Here is a 25,053-nt window from a genome sequence, read left to right as displayed (position 1 = left end):
AATCCACTAGACCACTAGAGGGCAGGACTCACTCATCCGGGCTGGATGGACTGCAGCCTGGGATCGTAGTCTGGTCTAAAGGATCCCGGGTCAAACATTTCAGACCTTTGGGAACCGGAATCCCACAAGCAAAAAACTTATTTTCCTCCAAAATGCAGCAACACTGTACAACAGGACCTGAACCGACCTGATGAGACTGAATCTGCTATGAACCCGATCCCACTGGGGTCAAGGGGTCAAAGTCTCCAATACCAGGAACCCAAGTGGATCCATCAAGACCTCTATCTAGTCTGGTCAGTCATGGTCGTATTTAGTTCTGTTCTTGTTTTGAAGAAACCATCTTTCCAAATTCACAAACACTTTAACTTTAGCAACTTGACAGGAAACTTCTAATGTTTCATTTTGGGTGCCGGACTAAAAGAAGTGTTTGGTGACATCTCTCACCACTCATATCCGCCTACGTCCTTTTCAAAACCCCACCTCCTCAACATAACGGCCCCCCTTTCGTTAAGATCCACAGTCCGATGTGTTAATTAATCAACTTTTAGAGGAGTTTGTGGATGTATTTATGTAACTTTGGACAGAGCCAGGCTAGCTGTTTCCCCCTGCTGTCAGTCTTTTCTGCTAAGCTAAGCTAAGCTAAGCTAAGCTAAGCTAAGCTAAGCTAAGCTAAGCTAATCACCTCCAGGCTCCAGCACAACAGAGAGGTATCGATCTCTTCACCTCACTCTTGACTAGAAAGCGGATAAACCTACTCCCCCCCAAAAAAACATATAGCTCCTCCATCAACTCAGCGTGCCTGAATCTCCGATATTCAGACATGTCAACTATCAGGTGTCCAGTAGAAAGAACGACAGATGCAAATATGCAACAAGAACACAGAGGGTTCACACTTCTTGTTTACACTTTTTCCAGCCCAAAACTGAAACTTCCAAATATCAATCTAATCCTCAAGGAGTCACTAAGGATAACCACGTTTTCAGACCGACAAGTGAACGCCTCTCTGTGGACCGGCTTTGACTCGCTAATAAACACACACACACACCTGTAGTCGTAGTGAGTGTTAAAACAAACAAACAGCAAATTAGATTTTGTTTGGAGCGAACTGCCAACTTCAGTCTGATCAGTGTAAATATATATATATTTACATATATATATAAATATATGTGTGTGTGTGTGTGCTGTGACAGCATAAAGTTGACCCCCATGTCCCACATACGTACAGTACATACATACTTTACATACATACATTAAGCCACGTGTCCCTGTGTAAACACCCATTCCACTAGTCCTACAGCTATGATGAGGAAACAAAGAGCGGAGGTGAAGAGGAGGAGGAGGAGGAGGAGGAGGAGGAGGAGGAGGAGGAGGAGGAGGAGGAGGAGGAGGAGGAGGAGGAGAAGCGGTGAGGAAGCAGAGAAAGGCCTCGTTCCCTTTGCCGGCTGTGGAAAGCTGGAGCGGTTAGCTGAGTTTGAACGCGGTTGTGCTCTGTGGCGCCTGAGTGAACTGTGCAGTTTCTGGCAGTTTAGTGTTTTCCTGTTTCAAAATTAAATTAAATAAAACTAAAAAAGGGGCGAAACTGAGAAGTTTAGAGCAAGAGAAACAAAACAAAAACACATGGGTTTAAAAAAACAAAAAAAAACTACTAGAGCAAAGTAGTAAGACTGCAACGATGAGAGGGATGACACAGACGCGTCCGTTCTCGTCCTTCTCTTGTTTTTGTTTTCTCTTCCGGTAGACGGTGACTTTCACTGCCATGGGATTTGGGGGAATGTGCGCCGCCATGGCAAATGTATGAGAAAGAAAAATGTTGTTGTTGTTTTTTTTGTAGTTTTTTTTCTTTTTTCTTTGAGTGAACCACGAGCCATGCACTTATTCTCAACTAAGAATGACTCACAACCCCAAAAAAAAAAAAACCCGCCCGCCCCCTCTCCCAAAAAACAAAAAGAAAACAAACCAAAACACCCTGTCGGTATGATACGAAACATCTGCACACGTAAGGCAACATTTTTGGTTTTTTGTTCCCTATAACGGCTCTTCCAAACCAAGTGCAAAAAAGTCAAAAGAAGAAGAAGAAGAAGAAGAAGAAGGAAAAAAAAGGGCAGAAACAAAAAATGAACGCAACCCCGGGGTCGACAACTTAATACTGACGGAAAAAATAAATAACAAAAACATTGCCTTCTGCAGTAAATAGCGCTGAAAATGTAGGAGACTTATTTTTTTTTTTTTTTTTTAGTGTGGGGAGACCGGCTGGAGTCTATCCCACTGTGCAAAAAACCTCTTTTTAAAGTCCCTAAAAAGACTTCTCCTCGTCTGTGAGGAGGCAGAGAAGGAGAAAAAGAGGGGAGACTGGTATTTTTTTTGTTTTTTTTTTACTAAAATGGCTACGTGTTTTCCTCAGAATGGCCACGAATGGGGACGACGCTGGCCGGGCCCCTGGAGCGCTCACTCCCGCCCGCTGGCCGAGTACGAGAACTGTGGGAAATGAGGCCTTCGCTCGTTGTCCGCCGCGTCCATCCCGTCCTCGTCATCTGCAGAGAGACAGGTGAACGTAAACCAGCGTTATATAAACATAAGTCATGTGATTTAAGCCTCGTTAGTCCTTCTATCTGTCCAACAGCTTGATGACAGTCAAGCTCCTTGAAAAATGTAGCATCATCACTTTACCTGGTTTTTAGCTGCTGCCACCTGCAGGTTCAAATTCCCACTTTTCACACTTGATTTAATAACAAATATGTCAGATTAATAAGAAAGAACATTTCAAATGAGGAAGGCACTTGCTGATATCAAGGTAGGACAAAATTAACTAAACTTTGGTGTTTCATTTTTACCTCTTTACTTAATTTTTCATTAAACTTGTTTTTTTTTTCAAAATGTACCAAAACACAGGCAACTAGGAAGATCTTGGGTAGAAATAATGAGAATAAATATGAAACATAATTGTAATCAGATTATCATCATTGGATTTAAGTTGCTTATAGTAGCATTAAACTATAAACCTGATGGTTTTAAAATGTCCCAAAAAATCTTTATCAAGCAATGAAATGAAGCAGAAATCCATTTATATATTTATATTATTAGAAAACATTTAACACATAATTAAAACATGAAGATTTGTAGATGTCAACTGAATTTTAACACTGTATTTGGGGAAACCCTTAAAGGATGCTTTGCTTTCTGGAAATCTTGTGATATAAAAACACCAGTAAGACCTGAACTACTAATGTTTTAAAAAAGCTAAATTGGTATTTTCTCAGACTTGATACATAGATAGATATTGAGAGTAAACAAAGACAAATCTGGTTTCTAACGGGAGATCAGCGGCAGGATGTATCTGATTGGTTGACGTGGTGTCGGTGCGTATTCAGAAGGCGTGCTTACATTTCTCCGGCGGAGTGATGGTGATGGTCTGTGCTGTGAACTCCTCGTCGAAGTAGCGCGTGTCCGTTTCCGAGCTGACCTGGGGCTGGAAAGGCGGGACCAGCTGGAGCAAGACAGGAAGTAGAAGGTGAATACATGTTTGTTTAATAAGCACCGGCATTATCTTTTGAGATTTTGTTCTTTAATAAAAGGCAGAGACTTTACTGTTCTCTTTAATGTTATTACATCTGGTTCAACTTTTTCAGGCACCTCTGTGTTATTTGGTGCCTCTGTTAGAAAGTAACTGAGTAAATTTACTCAAGTAGTTTTGGAATGAGCTTTGTTTGCTTTTGCACTTGATACATTTGTGTTTTTCTATCCGTGTGGTGTGCATGTGCCGTTCCCATAGCTTCCTCCTGATTGCATTCTTACGTTCTGGCACCTGGTGGCGACATTTTTATGAAGGTTGATGCTCAAAAATGAAAACAACAAAATAGGTAAATGAAGACAGAGGGCAGCGTCTCTGCAGATACAGACACACATTTCTAGTGAGGGACTATTTTTATCTATACATAGATTCTTTTTTTAGGGAAGAATCCTTGAGGTTGTGCCTAGTACAACCTTAAGGAACCTAGTACAAAGTACAATTTTAAGGTACTTCTACTTAACCTGAGTATTTCTATTTTATGCCACTTTGTACTTTCACTCCACTTTATTTGGGATCGTTAATTTGTAGAATCAGATTAATAATACAAAATATAATCAACAAAGTCATCATGAATTATTATATTATATTACCTACAGTATATACATGTTATAAATGAGTTATAATTTAATAATATAATATATATAATTCTGATATGAGCCATTCTGCATAATACGTTCTATTATTTTTGGTACTTTTAAGTATATTTTGATGATGTTTTTGTAACTTTACTTCAGTAAAATGTTGAATGCAGGACCTTTACTTGTAATAGAGTATTTCTATAGTTATGTATTGACACTTTTACTTTGGTAAAAGATCGAGTTACTCTGATCTTTTACCAAAGTAAAAGTGTCAATACATAACTATCACCAGGTCAGATATCTTGGAGCTTTGACTTAATCATGACTTAAAAGAAAAGAAACTAAAAGAAAAATATATGCGAATCAATCTGGTGCAATGTGTAATAAATGTGTGTAAAAGCAGTGAATGAGTAAAAAACAATATTTTCCTCAATATCTAATGTGAACATGTGGCACAGAGCGAAGGCCTTGACCGACACATTCATGAGACGTTCACAGTCAAGTCAAACAAAAAGAAAAAAAGAGGAGCTGGTGTTGTTTGTGCTGCTTTAAGTTGTTAAAATGAGAAAGAGAGATGAGGTAATTTTGTTCTTTTGTGTTCTATTTTAGATCCAAGCCAGCCTTCTTTAAAAAATAAATAAATAAAAATGAGGTAACCCTGATACCAGAATATCTCCGGTACGCTGCTTGAATAAATTACCAGCGAACATACGATGACGTCTCAGCTCTTAAATCCTCCTCTCACCTTCTTGTCGTAGACGTCCTGCCAGTCGACTGCGTTGAAGTAACTGTGTCGCATGATCTCCTTAGCGTCATCCGGTCCGCCGCCCAGCCTGTCAGACAAGAAGAGGAAGAAGAAGAAGAAGACGTGGAAGTCAGACATCAAAACGCTGCTCTTACAAAGTCTCCATCAATGGACCCAGAATATCCACCTGCTACGGTTCCTAAAATAACTCTCTGAGGGTGAACGAGTTCGCTCTGTGAAGCTGCAGTAGCCTCTTTTTTAACCGGCTTCTTCACTTGAGACAGAAAAAAAAAAAAAAAACGCCTCTGGGACAATCAGAAGGCAGATATTAACAGCAGCCAACAGCCAATTTTGTCTCACAGCATTTTTTTGCGCTGAATACCAATTATGTACAAAAGGAGGTTTAGTTCTCAACGTGGAGGTTTAAAAAGAAGGACAGACTGTCCTGTGAAGAAGAAACAAGATCCTGAAAAGTCAAAGGGCCAGAAATGGTGCTGGATAACTAAAATTCTTTCTTTTACAGCTACAACATTTCTGTACATTGTTGTGTATGAATACATGTGTTGAAAGTATCTTTAATCTGAGAAGCATGGATTATATATCCCATCAGGCATTGGGATAGGAGGGAATAGATTACTTAGCCTGCAGAAAAATGGATCAATGTCTGTAAGTCGTCTTTTAAACGCCTGTTACGAAAAGTCTATTTATAGAAGATATGCTTGTTATACTGTTTTAAATCTGGGTTGCTAAATCTTGCCTCTAATTTAATTTACTTTTAAGGTATGGTCTTGTTATATTTAAGTTCATAATTGTATTCATTTAAACCCTATAACTGCATGTTTCTTTTTGTGTAAATTAGTTTTAACCTTGTGCTATAATTGTTTTACCACATTCAGATTTCATTTGTATTTTAAAGAGTTCTATACAAATCAAATGTATCATTATTTGTATTATTCTATTGTCTTAACTGTGTCTTATTACAAAGTATATTAACAGTTAAGTCGTACAAAATGTGACCTTTGTAAAGATTCGAGTAAGTTGTGTGCAAAAGATTCTGAGTATATCGTTATGAATTGTATCATAACTGGTGTATTTTGTGTATTTTCATCAAATTCACAGTCACAGTTGTAGTTTAGAACAAAGACATTCAGTTGCATCATTATCCATGGGATCTCGGTTATAGAGGTAATATTGCCTTTTTTAAATCTATATTAAATATACTAGGCGATCTCATTTTTTCCTTTATTGCATCTCTATTTACTCCGGAACGGTAATAGAAATAGGTTAACACAGAATGGATTCATATTCCTCAGTCTGTTACCTTTCAAAGGAGAACAGACACATTGGCCTTATGGTTGAGGAGCTATTCTTAATGAATTTTGGGTATGATAGGATAAGATTTACAAACACAACAGGGACCAAACTTTAAAACATTCCTTCAAAGTGCGACTAGTGATTAAAAACTGAACAAATTAAGCCTCCAGTAGAAGTCAGAAAACGACTAAATGAACGTCAGAGGGGTCGGCGTGTTTACCGGTCAAAGCTAAGTGAAGTTTGAAGGCTAAGCAGGTGTGCTCAGGAGTTCAGGGTGGGAAGCCAGTGGGGGATCATGTCATTGTCTCAGCTGGAGCAACTCCTACTGGTTGATCCCACATGTTAACCCCCCCCAGTGGAGCTCATCGTCTGGCTTCACCATGTGTTACGGAGGTCAAACAGGTCTCTCGCAGTGACAATGTATGACATGTGATCTCATTACATCAACGCTCTCATCATTTCCTGTCAGTTCCCTACTGTAACCGTATCTAATGACAAATGAGCAAATGTTCATATCAACAATATATATTTGTGTGTGTGTGTGTGTGTGTGTGTGTGTGTGTGTGTGTGTGTGTGTGTGTGTGTGTGTGTGTGTGTACCGTTTGTTGGGGTCCTTGATGAGCAGCCCTGACAGCAACGACTTGGCGTCGGCCGACAGGGTTCGTGGGAACTTGATCTCCTCCATGAGGATGAGCTCGAACAGCTTCTCGTGGTCCTGGTTGTAGAACGGCAGGCGGCCGCACATCATCTCGTACGTCACCACGCCCAAACCCCACCAGTCCACCGCCCGCCCGTAGTCGTTGTCCTCCAGCACCTGATGACCCACAAGAGGATTTAACCGGGATGCTGTTAACAGTTTTTCTATCAAATGTACTGTTTAGAGCTAAGAAACGGGAAAGACGCTGAAAAATATATGGTACATTCATTGTGTGATACTGTACATCACCAGCTGTTATATTGATGTTTTTCCTTCTATCCTCAATAATAACTATTTATTATTTTTTTAAGAAAAAGATAAATTCAGACAACAGACGTATTATTTACATTACAAATACTTTTGCCACCAAAAGAGGCATTAAACGATTTAAACTTCCATATAGTCCATGTCCCGGCAACATGCAAGCGGCAACATCTGGGGGCGGAAAATTATCTTAAAACTTGCATTCTCTTTAATGACCATCAGGGGGCGACTCCTCTGGTTGAAAATGACTCTCCTTCTCTCTTGATTTATTCCCTCAGTAAACATTGTAAACATGAGTTTATGGTCTCAATCTCTAGTTTCAAGTCTTCTTCAATACAGCATGATGTTCAAACTCGAGGCTTCAAAACCGCAGTCCAAAAAGAAATGATAGAGTCTACTCAGTGTTCAGACTGAAGAGGTTTGAACTGTGAGTCGTACAGTCCATGGTATGTTCAGCTGACATTCCAATATTCCAGCTTGTTAAAAGCTGCATTACTATGAAACACTTGACACTGAATCAGGAACGTGTTCCTTTTTGAATCTGCACACATTTCTTGTTGCTAAGCTTTCAGTTTCTTATAACAATGACTGCTGATTTCTTCTATTCTTATTCAACTGTTGCTCAGAGGGATCTTTGTCTCTTCCTGCCCTTTACGGTTGTCAGTCTCGCTTGAACCATTGTGCAGCGTTTTGTTCTCCATGTACAAAACCAACCCTTCAGACAAAATATTTGCAAAGAGGTTACAACCTAAAAGCATGAAAGACCATTCAAACCTATAGAGGAGTCCTCTCAGACATCTGACTCATTTTAATTCCTGCCCTTGACATATCTGGTATCCGCTTTCACATCCTCTTAATGGGAAAATAACTTTCAAAACCTCCACAAAGAGCCACATTAGAAGAAGGGAAACTAGTTACTGACATTCTACTTTGCTGTGAGGAAAACATTTATCTGCTGTTAGAGGAACAACATGTTAGGATACTTCCACAAGTGGCTTGCAGCTTGATGACGAACAAAACACAGATTCATCAAACGGGACAAAAACAGACGACCGCAAAGGCTCCGTTTTAAGCCTGAAAGGAACTTTCTTTGTCTTATTGTTCTGCTTGTTTATGATCTGCACGATCCATCGACTCTGAAACCCAAATGGTCTTAGTTCTAACTCTCTGTTTTGGTGTGACCTCTGACCTCAGGAGCCAGGTACTCTGGTGTTCCACAGAAGGTCTTCATGGTGGCAGTGTCGGTGATGCCTTCTTTGCAGAGGCCAAAGTCTGTGATCTTGATGTGGCCGTCTTTGTCCAACATCAGGTTCTCCAGCTGATGGAGAGGACGAGAGGAATTAAAAACATGACCCTTTTTTTAATTTAAGTTTTTCGTCTTTTGTGCACAATCTTGGTGTGTTTCCTCATGTGTAACCGATAACTCTACATATTAGATCTTTCTCAGACCTCACCCAGAGCAGGTGTAGTTTACCTTCAGATCCCGGTAGACGATCTTGGCAGAATGTAGGTAGTCTAGAGCGGACACGATCTCGGCGCCGTAGAAACGAGTGCGGTCCTCCGAAAATACTCTTTCTCTTGACAAATGGAAAAACAGCTGCCAAGAAAAAGGAAAACAAGTTCAAACACCTCAGACATCTCTGTTGTATTCAGTTGAGTCATCCAGTAAAAGACCAGCAATCAGATCAAAAATCACTGCAGTGGTATTTATTGCAGGTGGAACAAAGGTGAGGCTGAGATAAAGCGGATGACATCACATCACACACATTTATAATGACAGTTTTGGACTCTTTCGATCATTAGACTTATTTAATATTATAAACATACAATATAGAACCAGTTCAGTAGCCATCTTTTTATCTTAATAGACAGCTCAGGTTAGGTATATATGTATTTATAGTATATATATGGTTGAGTATTGGCAAGAATCTGGCATTACAATACGTATCATGATACAGGGGTTACTGTTCAATATATTTATTTTTTAAATATAATTTTAAGAAAACTAAGTTAAAACAAAGAAATCTGCGTTTATCACAGTCCCTTTAACATCACAGTGCTGCTTTTGGTGCAGTCAGAGCAAAGGGATGAACCTATGCATTATATTAATAAAAAAAGTGCTTGCAGGATTCTTTAGGTAAACAAATATAAAAATGTAAAAAATATATATAGAGAGAGTTTGTTTAACCATTGATTAAAGATCGATACTGTGTTTTATATATCGCTGTACACAATTAAATTAACATTTTCTTACACCCCTATTTATTCATGCTTCACGATCACCGGCTAATTCACAGGTGACTAGTAACGTCCAATCATATTCAAGCACCTGTCTCGACTCACTATCAATACGCTCCATGCTGCTGCAACTCCCTCCACCTCCACAACCTCCACCCTTTGACCCAAAGCTTTTTTAAGTTCATGCATGTGTTGTGTTAGTTCTCACTACACATGCATGAACATATTTTGCATTTCTCTCTCTGGTCTCTTTGGTGGCACTAATGCCTTGAAATTGATACCATCACCAAAAAACCCACGACAGTGCAGACACTCCCAGTCCTACAACGCTCCAAATGAAGCCGTTATGAGAGGAGTGAAGCTCTTTGAATCCCGCCGTCACCATTTTTCAAGAACTCTTAAAATAACTTCCAAGTAGAAATAAGACAGAACATCTGCCGGGATCAAAAAACGTTTCCTTTTCACAGCGAGTCATTGATGTCTCACCTCTCCTCCGTTGACGTACTCCATTACAAAGCACAGCCGATCCTTCGTCTGGAACGAGTACTTCAGAGACTGCAACACAAAATATATATACACGTTCTTAAAACGCAGCCGTTTGTTTCAAACAGAAGCTCTGCGGTCTGAATTCAGTGCATCCTTTTCCTTCTTTAAACTAAATTTATCAAAAGACTTTTTAGGATTTAAGCTGACGGGCCACTGCTCCTCTTAATATTTATTTATTCCAACACAATACATTTTCATGCAATCTGCCCGCTCATACTCACAGTTAGGAATGGATGCCGAGTGTTTTTTAATACCCTACTTTCTGTGAGCGTGTGAGCGACTTCATCCTGCGATTTAAAAAAAGAAAGAACAAAGAACACGGTGATTAGTCAGGAGACAAAAGGAGACAATTTCTTGTTTTAGCCAAAAGGTTGAGGATGTAATTGGAAGGGAGGTGTGTGAACATCACGCTAATGCCCGTATTAAACCAACCTGCAACTGATTCTTTCTAAATATGGACACCGAGACAAACAGTTACACGCCAAATATTTAACACTTGAGGCGTTGCATTAAGATTACTTTCTAAAACATCTTTATATGAATCCAGTAACTGAAAAAACATGCCTTACAAAATAACAACAAATAGAATGTGATTAAAACCAAAGGGACCTTGGCTATGATGACTTCCTTCTTGAGGATCTTCATGGCGTAGTAGGTGCCACTCGCCTTCTCCCTCACCAGAATGACTTTCCCAAAAGTGCCTTTGCCCAGAAGCTTCAGATAGTCAAAGTCATTCATTGTCTGCACAAAGACAAAACAGAGGGACGGCGTGAAGACACTGGTTCTCCATCAATCAATGCACTCACTTCCTCTTTTTTCAAAATAAGATGAAGGAAGCAGCCCAAAGCGTCACCTTTCGTTTGTAGTGGCTGATGGAGGTGTCCATCTCCTCCTCGTTGACGTTCTCGATCTGGGAGGTGGGGCTGCTCAGGATGCCCTCCTCCTCCTGTTTGGCCAGAGACTCGGCTACCATCTGGATGGCCTCGGCCCACTCGTCCCTGCAGGTCACGACGACGACAACGCCAGGTTAAAATACCAACAGGCAGCACTCTGGTTATGGGTTAATTGCTTTAAGAAGCTTTTAAAATACTGGAAAAATGTGTGGGTTTCTTCCATTCTTTGAATGAAATGAGCACTGAGATGTGAGAGCCAATAAACGGTCGGATGTGACAGAAGACAAACAGCCTCCTAAAAACCAACAGTTCATAACAAACCAATTGATCACCAGGTAACAAGTCCTGATCTATACATTATATTGTGTTTTGGAACAAGAACCCTTCAGAACTTGGCGTCCAGACTCGGCCCCACGCCCCCGCTTCCTGTCTTTCTTCTCAGTATGTTGACAACTGGACACAAAAAACTGGTTCACGACTAAGAACTAGATCTTTTTTTGTCCCTGTAATGTCAGACCATTCACACCTGGTATCTGTTGATAGTGAGACCTCTTCCATTACATTAGAGTCATTTAGCAGACGCTTTTGTCCAAAGCGACTTATAATATATTACATATCATTCACCCATTCACACACTGATGACAGGCTACCATGCAAGGTGCCACCATCAGACTCTAACTAACATTCATCATCCAGTCCACACCGATGGCAAGCCTTCGGGAGCAACTTGGGGTTAAGTGTCTTGCCCAAGGACACATCGACTGCCGAAGCCGGGTATCGAACCACCGACCCTCTGATTGGAGAACTACCTTGCTCTCCACTACGCCACAGCCGCCCCATATCTTTTTTATTACATATTTATCTATTTTTTTCAGCGCATAGCGAGTAGCAGTTAAGATGTATTTGACAGCTGCGTATTGGCATTAAGAAAAATATAACATCCGAGTTTCCTTTGATTTGTTTCTATAATATTTTGTTCTATTTTTCTGAAATATCTGAAGAAAAAAAAAGAAATCTGATTGCTGCTCCTCATCCTCAAGACAATCAAAGGAGGTGTGTTTTACAAGCTAAAACCAAAATATACAGAAGCAATGTTCATTAGCGTTAAGTCTCCACAGCTGTCAGAACGCACATTTTCAGGATTATATTCTCCATACATTGCACAAATATTCTTTATTCTTCATACTCTGAGTTTTTGCAAATTACCTGATCTATATTTTGCACCTTCCTGCACAAAACTGTAAAGCTCTCATTGTAGAAATGGATATATTGGCTGTTTAGAGTACTTGCTTTTAGCATTCATTTTCTCCTATTATGTTTATTGTAATGCACAAAAAACACAAAGTTGTATGACTGTGTGAACCCAAAACTATTACATTTGTATTTAGAATCCTTTTTGTTGAGGAAAAGATTGACCCTAAAACCAAATAATGACACTTAAAATAGAGATGATCGATAGTTGGGTCATTTTTCTTTCATCATTATCTCAGAAATAACAGAAGCCAGTAGTTTCCCAGATATTTTTAGATTTACTTTTCATCATCTAGTTCTTCTTATATCTCCTTCTGTTAAATTTAGCCAGATAAAAAAAAACAAAAAAACAGACAGTGAGAACAACAGTTGAGGAGGATGAGACTGACGGCTCACCTCTCATCGGGAGTGTCGACGTGAAAGGTCCTCTCGATGACCGTGGTCCACTGCAGACAGCGGATGATGAAGGTGTTGGGCTTGGGCCGCTCTGTCTTCATCAGCTGACATTCTGGAAGTCACACACAGGGAGATCAGGAGATCGATGAGCGGCGTCGCTTATACACACACATTTCTGTTTTTTTCAGCGTGTGAAACATGCGTCGTGTGTCTTACTTGCTACGGAGAAGTTGTTGAGCGGGTAGGCCAGGTCGGAGTCCTGCGGTTTGTCCTTGTAGCCGATGAAAGAGCCGTCTGTCTTCAGCAGAAAGTAGCGCGGTCGCCAGTTCTTGATGTACTCACCTGCAGGGAGGAAAGAGAGAAGGTGACACCGACGGGTTACATCCTGCAGCACTCACATGTTGTTTAGCGCCTGGAAGCAGCAGAGTCTGGACATGATTCTGTGATGTAGGTGTTAGTCTGATGATGAAACCGAGCTATCATATCGCTTCACTGCATTATTTCAGTCTGACAAGTTCATGTTAGCTGTTTTATGCATTTTAGGGGGGGGGGGTTGTTTCCTAAAGAATCAGCAGGGACTGATTTTGATCATTGATTTAAAGACCCTGCTTCAATGAAAATCACATTTTACCTCGTCAACATGTAAGGTGTTTTTCTGTATGCTACAAGACATGAGCGAATTAATCAGTCCTGCCATGACTAAGCATTTCCACCTTGGTCCTGCAGTGATATTCTCAGAAACACGTAGTCAGACGGACAGAGTTTCATTCATCACTAGCTGTCCGGGGCTTTCCATATCACTAGGGTAACGCCACGGCAAAACAAGGTGTATCAGGGAAAAAGCCACATATCTGCATTTAGCAAGTTAGGCGTCACTACTTTCAAAACGGTCGCAGAGATCTGTGGTTTTTGGTTGCAAAGATGTACGAGAGAAATGGTGAGTTTTCATGTTCTACCAAAGGGACTGAGAATCAGAGAGAAATGGGTGCAGATTGTTTGGGGAAAATCTTAATGTCTCGGCCAAACCTCCGGAGAAAACTGATGTTTGCAGTAGCCGTTTTCCAGAGCACTGTTTTGAAAATGTTACAAGAAAACATACAAGTGAAGCAGCAAAACTCCAAAACATATTCCAACATATTCATTAGATACACACACCCAAAATGAAAATTTAGAAAATGTCTAAATATGTAAATGTGATGAACAGAGACGAACTTATATGCAGATGCGACATTTAACATTTTCTCTCGTCCTCACTTGACTTATAATTGCTTTTGGCTAGAAGTGGCTATTATTTCAAAGGTGAGACAATTGATTTTTGCAAGATTCATATCCTTAAATGTCTACCTCTGCTATTTTATTGTCACCAATCATTTTACAGTTACAGAACAAGTAAGCATCATGTTGTTGATTTTCAGATTGATGTCTATATTTGTTTTTAAACATCAAGGTTTGTGTTTACTATCTTTGATTTTGTCATACTGATTGTCTATATTGTAATTTGACTATGTTGTAAAGGCCCCTTGAGGAAAAAGTTGTGATAATGTACTATATGAATAAAAAGTTACATAAAAGAGATTTTTCAACATTATTCAAATCACTATTTGAATAAAATATAGCGATAGGAATGATGTTGGAACAATGTTTATATTTAATCTACCGTAGAAGTGTGAAAAACAGTCACTTTTCAGAGTTATTAAGCACAGTTTTCCCCATGACATCTTCCACAATGCCTTTTAAGAATTGAAAAAATATTTTTCGCAAGATCACAGGGTCAGAAATGACACAAATGAAAGTTTCACAGCAGGCGTCTCGTTGAAAGCCATGCCAGGAATGTCACGGTGCAGAGAGCAGAACAGGCAGGAAGAGCCCAAGTGCAGAGTCAACAAAGATATTTTAATAGAACGGAAAAGTCATACATGTTTCGAAAAAGGCAGGCAGGTGCAGCTGGCAGACACAGACAAACCAATCTGACAAAGAACAAAGGAAGAGAGGGGGTATAAATAGAGACGGACTAACAAGGGAAGTGAGAGCAGGTGAGCAGGAGGTGAGGTGAGTTCAGGACTAATGAGGGACGACTGAAACCGATCAGGGCGGAGCAGACAATAACAAAAGGCGAGAAAAACTCACAAACACAGGAAGTAAAGATGAGACATCACGCTCAAGGAGTACACTTTCAAAAATAAAACAGCAAACAGACTAAAGAAAAACTCAAGACCATGACAAGGAAAGTAAAGGTCATTGAGGACTTTAAATCTATGGTTATATCTATGAAATCATGATTTTAAATGAAAGACAATTGATTCAAAGTTAGAGTCAAGTTTGCCAGGATTATTAACTGCCACTGACTGTTTATCAGTTTATCACACCAGTCTTAAGCCCCTTTACTGGTAATATTAAGTTTAACGTTAATGAGGCTACTGTGAGCTACAGCTACAAAACATTTTATGTCACGTTTTGGTATATTTTAACTTAACAATGCTGCATTGTGTTGGAAGAGACAATGCTAGCAAATATATTTAAAAAAGGACTGTTATAGCCAGTATATAGCAAACATCTTGGGCTCCCATTGAATGTTTTGATATCTGCTTCTCATTGGTTATTAACCAACTCTCTTTAAAAGCCCAACACACATTAGAAACCATTGCTACTAGCCGGAGTTGAATCCCAAACCCTAAACCTTTGCAGGCAAAACAAGCTAGCAAGCACGTCAACTTTAGCAACTGCACCAAACATGCTAACAGATTTAACATTTTTCAACCATTTACAACAAGTTGAAGAAAGCAACGTTATAGAACGTCATCCAGCTTGCACTTGCTACCATGTGACGTGACTTTGGGGTGTGTTCACAGCGTTTCCACAACATAAAGCAGTGAAGCCGGTTCAAAAATACAAAATAACTACAATATATCATGATCATGAACATAACCCTTTCAGATGGCAATAAACAGGAAAATGTTGAAATCATTTTCCAGGACATTTGACTTTTTCTCTCATTGTCCATGTGTTTTCACTGACTGGAAAACTGGTCAACTGTTTTCCAGGTTTCTCCAGGCGGCACGGGGAAACCTGAACATCCAGCTGAAGAGGAAATCCATGATGACAAATACTACACAGGAGCCATGAAGTTTTACGACTGCTGACATAATCATGGAATACATGAATGTGTTGCCATGGTGACGTGTTGACGTCTCACAGAGTCATACTAGCACCAGAGCTAACGAGGAACACAGCGGTGGAAGTCTTTCTGTGCTGGTGATCAACCGCCTGGGCATGTTTCCAACAGATCAAACTCTGACGAAGCTCTACTCACTATTCTCACACATCTGATGACTCACTCAGCTTCAGAACAACAGTGTGATGAGGAAGCATGGCCACCACAGAAATGGGATGAAAGCAGTCAACTCAGTTGGTGACAAGAGTTTTTAGCAGAGGAAGAGAAAATCAACAACGTAGGAGAACATGCAGTCACATCTATTAGGACCAAACTATTGGAGCTGCAGGTTAACGTAGAAATGAAGGCTGCTAGTAATAACTTATTTCTATGTCAACACATCTATCGAAGATTATTTGATTAAATCGTTAAAGTCTTAATAAAAAATTGGGAAAATTCCAAGAGCCCTAGAGGATTACCTTCAAATGACTCGTTTTGTCAACCAGCGTTCCAAAACACAAGATTTTCCGTTTAAAAAGATGGAAAACAGAGAAGAGCAACAAATCCTTCAATTTTTAAACGCTTGTTTGCCTGAAACCAATAATCAAAATGTTGTATTAATTATGTCTAGAAGGTTACAAATGAGAGTTTGTACCCAGATAGTTATTTTGTAGTCCGGAAACCAAACTGAGCAGCAGGATACAAACAGATTCCTCACGTGTAGCACAGCGGCTACGTCACAAAACAACCGTCCAATCAGAGCGGAGTATGTGAATTACACGATCAATGCAACGCACCAACAGAGCTACAGATACATGAGAGAACGACGTATATCTGCATGTGTGATCAGGCAGCATTAGACCGAGAGGATACACATAAAAGTGTTGTTGTGATAAATACTGAATGTAAACAGAAAAGCGACCTTGATATAGATTAACCCATCCGATTACTGACATCAAATGTCGGGCAGATACTGACTCAGTTAGCTGGATCGGTAACAATGGTGCAGATGTTTAAATTCAATGTGTTTACATCTGATTACAGGTTTGTTGGTAGCTGAGGGAGCTGCCAACAAACAGGTCAGCTGTTTGGAGGCGTTTCATGCAAAGTTTTATAGTTATTTTATGTCTAAAACCAAATGTCTGCGTATATTTTGTTTCACAAAGTTAGTAAAGTAACGTTTAAGTCAAGCCTGATGCCTTACACATTAAAGAATGACCCCAGTCTCTTCCACGCAGTGATGCATACATCTCATTAATTAAACACTGGTGTTGGATCGGTACTCTCTATCGCCGTAAGCTAAAGCCCCGGTAGAAGTATCAGGGCTGAAAAAGTCAGATCATGCGTCCCTTGTCCTTGTATAAGAGACTGGACCCCAAACTGTGTGTGGGCAGGGCTCCAGAGTAAAAATGTTTCCTTCCCGATACTGATTCAGATACAATAAACGTGCGTATCGGCCGATCTATTAGCAGTGCATTAAAAACAAAACAAATTCCCTCTCTTTCTTTCTCATTGGTTTACAGTTTAAATTGAACGCTCGCTGTGTGATGTCACACCCAACATCCTGTTCAACAGGAAGTACTTCACATTAAAAGAGGTCTATCATGACCCCAAACTTATCATTTAGTTAGTTACAGTTACGTAGGCTAATTGTGTTGAAACTGATCCATCAGTCTGTGAATAACATTTCTAAAAACTGAAACAGTCTCCACCAACATAAACTCTGCGATCAAGAACAATCATGTTCCTCCACATTAAACGCTTTTGTTTCACAGTTTACAAACCGTCCTGAACTGTGTGTGAACCGAGCGTTTTGCACTTAAAATCAGACCAGAGATTTGTTTTGGGGCCGTTTCTCCAGGAGGGCCGTTAGGACTGAATTATAAGAGCACACAGAGGTGCAACTAACAAAACAGGGACTTGTGTGTGGGCCGGAGAGGAAGGAACCGGAGTGTTAGGTCATCCTCTGTGAGCTCATAGTGCCACAGAGAAAACTTCCCCCTGCCTGCCAGCCAACAAGCCCAGAGCTCCCACCAGACTAACACACCTCCAGCATGCACAAACACACACACACACACGCTAAATCACTGTGGGAAATAACACACCAGCCAAGTGCAGCTCAGACTGGGCTGCAGCTCTGTAAAGCCTGCCCCGCTCTGCTCGCCGTCTGGCAGGTAAACAACCATTGTTTGGAGGGGCTGTTCTTCAAACCCTGTCCACACAGAGCTGAGTAAAAACACAGATTTTCGGAACGAGTTTCCGGTGTTTCCAACAACCAAGAAGTTTTTCATGATCGCCCTTTACCGGTGAATTCATCTTGTGTTTAAGTGTGGACCAGGAAAAACAAAGCTTTCCTCTAAAATAATAACACAGGCCCCGTCACCTCTAACTCTCTTTGTGATTTGCTCATTCTGAATGTCAACATAGCCATTCACAAAAGCCCAAATTCATCTTTCAGTTTTCAGACGACTTCTAAATGACAATCTTTGGTTAACAGGGTGGATTTCAACTGGGAGAACTACACTGTGCGTTCAAGGGCAGGGTTGCTAATCGTCTACAAAAACATTTATAGATACTTTTGTTGAAATGTTTCATTACATCCTTTACAGCAATCAATGAATGAAATGCTCTGACAAAAAAATAGAAATAATAATATTCTAAGTTATTATTAGTACTTTTGTCCCATAATGCAACACGCAAATGGAATGGAGAAGCCGCTAAGAAATGGAAAAGATGAAAAGTGCGAAGAGGCTCCATGAGCATCTCAGAAAACCAAAAAAATATTCAATCTTTAGAAATAAAAACTCTGCTTTCTTATCATGTTTTACTGGCTTTCAGGTTTCCTGGTCAATTAACAAAGTCACATGTCCCTCCACGCACATTTTTGATCATTTCACATCAATAATAAACATTGAAGTGTGTTCATTTGTTGTTAAATCAGAGTTGCAAACTCTAAAAATTGATAATAGGCCGATTCGATCTCTCTAGTGTGTTCCCTTTGTGGAATACAATGTTGGCAATTTTCGCATGAAAATGCATCATTCTGGTCCGATCTTGTGAATGCCGTTTTGTTTTCAGCTGTGGTTACCTTGAAAAAGGTCAAAACAACATGACGCCTGTCAACCCTACCAAGCCTGAGTAGTTTATTAACCTGCATCATTTCAGTTCCTTGTTGCTGCGTTGGCATGACAACTGACGTCTGGAAAAACTCACGTTGGTGCAATATTTTTCGTTATTAGAAATGGAAATCTTACTGAAAGTTGCAGGTCTGTAGAAATAAATAAAAAAAGTAAAGTTTAAGGTGTAAACATATCATATAGAATGAACGTTTAGCAAGGAATTGGGACCCATCTAGAATAGTGAAAGCTAGTGAATTTCATGAATCAAAGACCTGTAACATAACGGGTACAGGTTTGATTTCCTCATCAGCGGTTGTGTTACACATCCTCCACCTGAACACTGAATGAACAAGCCAGCTAAATGCTTAAAACTAAAAGAGGAAATAAGAAGAGTGACAGAGAACGGCAGCCATCTGTGGCTGAAAGATGTTTCATTTCCCATCCTGCGTAAAAGACAAACCTAGCTCCATGCCAGAAACACACAGAGATCCATAAATTCATCCAAACAAGAACAAACAGAGGCGACCACAAGAACCAGAGCACATCAGCCATGTCTCAATCCAACTGTCGGGGTTTGCAATAAATCAGCTTCCTCTGTGTAAGAACTGCAGGAAGGAGGAGTGACTCCCAGTGTCTCTATACTCAAACTTAAACTTAGAAACCTGACGAGTGTCCACACATAGAGTTTAAATGAACTGAAACAAAAGGGCGTCAGGGGGATTTATCTTTCATCCTCAGTCAGGAAGTATCATCCTGCTGACATGATTTGTCGATTAAAAGCAAATTAATAAAAGTTTTCAGCTTCTCAAATGTGAGGGTTTGTTGCCTCACTCATTTTCATATGTTTGGGCTCTGGTCTGGTCATTTTGGGTCTCTGGGAACGCGCCATTTCATGACATTGTATTGACTAAACGATTCATTTAAAAAAAGACTTGTTAGTTACAGCTCTCGTCGTCTTTCCTGCTCGGCGTCGCTGGCTGCTTAAGAGGATGTTCTGCTGTCATTTCTCCACCGAGACAGGCGGTCCTTTAATATCGTATTATGACAACCAAGCGTCCTAATTTTAGACATTTTCTTTTAAGCATAAAGGGGCTCTGGGCAGATATCACACTTTCATAACTGGCTTAGAACATTGTATGAGAATATTTTGTTGTTTTGGACAAACTGAACTTAAGGGATCTTGACTGGCATCCTGTTTATAATACACAGTGATGAGCTCAATCTGGAGAGCAAAGCTGCCATTTTTACAATTTGAACTTTCACAGTCAACAACCTTTAAACTGAATCTTTGCCAGGCTGTTCACACCGGTCCTACGCCATTATTCAGTCAATGATACGAGAAGTTAACAGGAATATTTACGACAAAGATTCAGAATACACCAAAATAAAGGAGCCACTTTATTGATAAGGCTGTAGGCATTATTCTACAAATTAAAGGAAAAGACCAAACCCAACAATGTGTTACTGCCTCTCTTAATATCTGAGAATCTCCTAACTTGACGACATTGGTTCCTTTTGAAGATATAAATCGAGAAAAATTAAAAAAATTAAAAAAACATTTCATATTAATTCTATTTAAAAAAAAAGTTCAGTAATTTCCTCAAGCAGCCGGTCACTGTAGTTTTTAACAATCTTAAATCAAAAAGGGGGAAATAGTGCATTTGTAGGGGACTATTTTTTGTGGCGGATTAATCTACATGTGGTGATTTAGTGCAGTGGTCCTCAAACCAAGTAGTCCCTAACAAGTTCAAATCAGTTTTGGTAGAAAAAATAAATCTTTTGTTGCGGCAGATGGCTGTTTACGGTAGTTAAAGATTGCATTTGAGATATGAATATTTAATATAAAATGTGGTTTATCAAAAAATATGTCTTTGCCGTCATAGATGAAAACATGAAACCTTCCTCACCTCTTTTCTGGACCCAGCCTTCCTTGACGACGTTCTGGTCGCTCATGGTGGCTTCTCCTCGTCACCAGTCCTCCCAGTTCGCCCAGTGTGGTGACGGTGAAGGGACAGTCTTTGAGGGGGAGGGGGAGAGAAGCGGGACAGCTTGTTTTTCAGCTGAGGCTCAGTCAGCCCTCCGTCTGACCGCCGCTTGACCTCCGACCCTCAACCTACCTGCGCCTACTCTCACCTGACCTCAGATCTGTTATGTTGTCCCCCACAGTGTCTCTCTATCTTTCTCTCTCTCTCTCTTTCCCACAATTCACTTCCTGTTCCCTCCTCTCGCCCCGCCGACCCAACCTCACTTTCTCCTCACCTCCTCCTCGTCCTCACTTTGTGTTTTTCACTCCCCTCTTTCTCTCCCTCCCTCCTTACTTCCTTATCTTACTCTGTTTCTTTTCCTCACTCCCTCGCCCTCTCAAACTTCTTCTTCTTCTTCTTCTTCTTCTTCTTCTGTGTTCAGGCGCTCCAGCGGTGAGTCAGCCTGGAAGGAAACGGAGGCAGAGAAAGGAGAGAAAAGAGAAACAACACACAGAGCGGGTCAGTGGATAGTTTCCTTCACCCAGCAGGCCTCCACTTATTGTTCAGAGCCTTAGACACACTTCCTGTCTCCTTACATCCTTGCCTCCTCACACTTTCTCCTTCTCCTCTCCTTCCTTCCTTGTCTCTATCAGTATTTCCACACTACCTGTCCAACTTGTCCCTCCTTACTTTCCTTACCTTCCTCACTCCTTCTCCATTTCCTTGGCACCTTACATAGTCTCCTCCTCTTCCTCTGTTCCCTCCTTTCTCCTTCCTTCTATGGGTCCTTTCCTAACTACTTCTCCTCCAACTTCTTCACCTCTTCTCCATCATTACAGCCTCTGTTCCCTTTCGTTCGTAATAACTCCCCTCCCCTCTCATCATTCCTTCACTAGCTTTCTTTTACCTCCTCCTCCCTAGTTCACTCTTTCCTCAAAGAATTGGTGAACCTCCCTCCCTCCCTAAATCTCTTCCTTCTTTACCTCCTTTCTTCACAGGCCCCTACTTTACTCCCCTTACCTTCCTCTCTCCTTCTCCAATTCCTTGCCTCCTCACATCCTTCACCCCCCCCTCACATCGCCTCCTCCTCCCCTTCCTTTGTTTCTTCCTCTCTCCCTCCTTCTTCCTTCCCCAACTCCTTCTCTCCAAACCTTTTCTCCTCGTTCCTTCTTCCCTCCCTCCTTCACTAGGCCTGACTTTTCTTTCCTCCCTTTCTTCCCCCTTGCCTCCTCACACTTTCATCTTTGTCACCCTCCTCTTCCCCTTCCTCTGTTCTCTCGTTTCTCCTTCTCGCCATTATTTCTTCCCCAAGTACTTTTTCACCTCCTCTTCTCCGTTCTTCCTTCATTCCCTCCCCTCCACACTAACTCCTCTCACTCCCTCTGGCCTCCCCATTTCCTTCCTTCTCTCATCAGTCCTTAACTAACTACTTTTACCTGAGCTTTCTTTTAACTCTTCTTCCGTTCCTTCCTTCTTTTTCACCCTCCATCCACAACAACATATCATTCTGTGTGGCTTCTCCTCCTCACACAAGTCTGGTACCTCCCTCCCTCCCTCTCTCTCTCTCTCTCTCTCTCTCTGCCTACCTCCTCTTCCTCTAACTCCTTCTCTGCATTCTGCAAACAAAAATGCCAACATTTGCTGGTTTCAACCTCTTGAATGAGACGATTTGCTGTTTATCTTTTACGTGTATGATAGTAGATCACATATTTTTTGGGTCTAAGACTTGTTTTTCAAACAAATCAACCAATTTGAATACATCACTCTGGGCTTGTTCCGATAGCTGTTTTTCACTTATTTTGAACATTGAATAAACCAAACAAGTAATCGATCAATTGAGAAATAAAGCCTTAGTTACTTTATGACGTACATTTTGTATAAATGATGTACATATTGTCCTATTATCATGCTCTATCACAACCACATGTAATGTAAAAGTGTTGAGCATCACTTCTTCTTTGAGTGTGTTCGACTGAAGCTCTGCCCGTAAACATCACCCAAGCACAGACACAATATCACAACAGACACATTTACAACATGCAGGCAGTGATTTGCAACACGAGATCATATCCTCCAGCGACACGTTATATTTCAGTCGTGCAGACACACTTGCAGCACATAAATGAGCATTCAGCAGCCCCAATGACTTGCAAATAATCTGCAATTTGTAATTGACAAACATTTGTGAAAAGACAGCGAAAATTAGAAAAGGAAACCATTAAAACTAAGCTCAGGGGAGGATTCCCTACACTCCTTGTCCTCTTGTCCCCCACACATTTCCTTCTTCTCTCTCACTCCTATGTCATTGCTTCTCAAACCTCCTCTTCACCTTTACTTCTCCCCCTCTACCTGATTTCCTTATCAGCGTCTCTCAGTGACTGGCAGAACTCTGAACACACCTCTGTTACAGCAGCTGCATCTTTTAATGGGTTAGTCCGTGAGCTCTCCTAAAACCCCACCGAGATCGCACACGCAGGTCAGTTCTTAAAGATCTAATCTTACAACCAAATGGCTCCTGACTTTTGTGTACAGACTCCAGTGCTGCTTGATAGAAAGCACCAATTGCTTCACACCTCATTCCTGCTTTGACTGTGAACAGCTTGAACGTAAAATACATATCCAGCTTATTGCCTGTTCAACATCTTTCCACATGTAGTCTTTGTTTTAATGGAGGCCTAGAAGCCCAAGTCTGGAAACCAGTGTCTCAAAAAATCCACTTCACAATTCTCATTTATATGCCTAATGTTTACAGGCCACTGGACAATGTGTTTACATTTTGACTTTCCCCTTCTCAACTCATGCTGCAGACCAAAGTTTGTAGCTGAAATGTAGCTGGAGATGTTTCTTGTATATGTAGTCATTTATCTTCTTTCTTTTATTATTGCTTTGTTCCGGCTGTCGAAACAAAAAAAACTTTTGTACTACCTTGTCATTTGCTAGTGCCTTCATCATTTCAAGTGTTGATTGTAAAAAAGGAATGTTAAGAAACACTCTTAGATTATTGTAACTTACTTTAAGGCTGTGGGGGTAGCATGTATGCCACTAAATGTTCATTCATTAATATACTGTAAATCACAAAGATATACCACAATATAGGCACAGGCAACATTTAAACAATTAAGATGATCAATAAGGTAGACAAAAAACACAATTTATGGGGCGGAATTGCACGCTTTCCCACTTTGTACATCAACAGCTGCACAACAATTCCCCTTTGGGATGAATGAAGTTTTATTTTGTCTTAATTGTGGATTTCTGTTTCTTCAGAAGTCTTAAATTGAACCACTTCTTCTGGTGGTTTTGTCCCAATATCCGGCTGTCTGAAATTGAAATGATTACAGATGTACATGTTGCGATAAAGGTGAAAAAAATCTATACTACTAGATCTTAATTGTCATATATTTATGAAAAGATTTTCAATATCGATATATATCACAATATGCCAAATGTGTGCAAAGAGGTCCAGATTAATGAAAGATCTTCTATTGTTGTGCATTACATGAAATGAAACACTTCATATGTTTAAAAAAAAAAAAAAAAAAAAAAAAAAAGAAAACAACAAAAAAACTTAAAATTTAGTCAGGTTTTATTTACAGCTTTTCAGAATTGTTAATATGTACAACAGATGTGTGAACGATAACATGTTCAGAATAAACAATATCACAGTATCATCAAGCCCTACTTCCTGATGAAGTGAAAGAATTTGTTTGAAAGATGCTATATATTAAAAAGAATTCTCAGCGTATTCATTACAACCGGTCCTTACTGTAAATACTACTAATACTGTGTGTATCCAGCATATCTACCTTAGGGTCTATTGTATTTATTTTACACTACCACTAGATATTCAGTATGTACATTACTCTACACTGTACTGCTATTTTGCACCTATGGTTAGATGCTAAACTTGTGTAACAGAGTCAATTTTACTGTTAAAATATATGTAAATAGTCATAACCTGACATGTTATACCTCCAGATTTAATAAGTGGAACGGTTGAGACTCCAGTGTTATTCCTCCAGTTTCTTTGGTCCCAGCTCTGCATTATTTTATTGTAATTCACAATCTAGATTTCACTAAATCATTGTATATTTCTTTTGTACTACTACATAACTACCACTGAGTATAGCTGTGGGCAAAGACATTTCTTTGCTTTGTTTTTTTCTGTTTTTGTATTAAGTTACATTTACGAGTTTGCCTACTAGCTTAAACTTTGTGTGGTAAGCTAATGCCTCGTATTCTGTGCTTATTCAATTGTATAGGAGCTCAAGTGCCGTTTACAGTTGCTGACCGGAGGTTTTTACATTTTTATTTCTGTCAGGTATGTTT

General features: G+C 40.1%; 1 protein-coding gene across 1 annotated transcript in view; it reads right to left on the bottom strand.

Moving 5' to 3' along the window:
• Window positions 1-1,974: 1,974 nt before the first annotated feature.
• The window catches only part of akt3b (v-akt murine thymoma viral oncogene homolog 3b), a 26,200-nt gene continuing 3,121 nt past the window's right edge, over window positions 1,975-25,053 (bottom strand). Inside the window, exons 2-14 of the mRNA XM_054605118.1 lie at window positions 20,668-21,187; window positions 12,707-12,832; window positions 12,491-12,602; window positions 10,804-10,948; window positions 10,560-10,691; window positions 10,172-10,237; window positions 9,891-9,959; window positions 8,641-8,763; window positions 8,356-8,484; window positions 6,805-7,019; window positions 4,892-4,979; window positions 3,382-3,484; window positions 1,975-2,531 (exon numbers count right to left, since the gene is read on the bottom strand). Of these exons, the coding sequence (XP_054461093.1) occupies window positions 2,446-2,531; window positions 3,382-3,484; window positions 4,892-4,979; window positions 6,805-7,019; window positions 8,356-8,484; window positions 8,641-8,763; window positions 9,891-9,959; window positions 10,172-10,237; window positions 10,560-10,691; window positions 10,804-10,948; window positions 12,491-12,602; window positions 12,707-12,832; window positions 20,668-20,713 (1,440 nt within the window). The 5' untranslated portion in view covers window positions 20,714-21,187 and the 3' untranslated portion in view covers window positions 1,975-2,445. The remainder of the gene's footprint in view (window positions 2,532-3,381; window positions 3,485-4,891; window positions 4,980-6,804; window positions 7,020-8,355; window positions 8,485-8,640; window positions 8,764-9,890; window positions 9,960-10,171; window positions 10,238-10,559; window positions 10,692-10,803; window positions 10,949-12,490; window positions 12,603-12,706; window positions 12,833-20,667; window positions 21,188-25,053) is intronic.

The sequence above is a fragment of the Anoplopoma fimbria genome, chromosome 9, assembly GCF_027596085.1.
Source record: "Anoplopoma fimbria isolate UVic2021 breed Golden Eagle Sablefish chromosome 9, Afim_UVic_2022, whole genome shotgun sequence".
Taxonomy (NCBI): domain Eukaryota; kingdom Metazoa; phylum Chordata; class Actinopteri; order Perciformes; family Anoplopomatidae; genus Anoplopoma; species Anoplopoma fimbria.
This window is presented reverse-complemented; position numbering and strand designations above follow the sequence as displayed.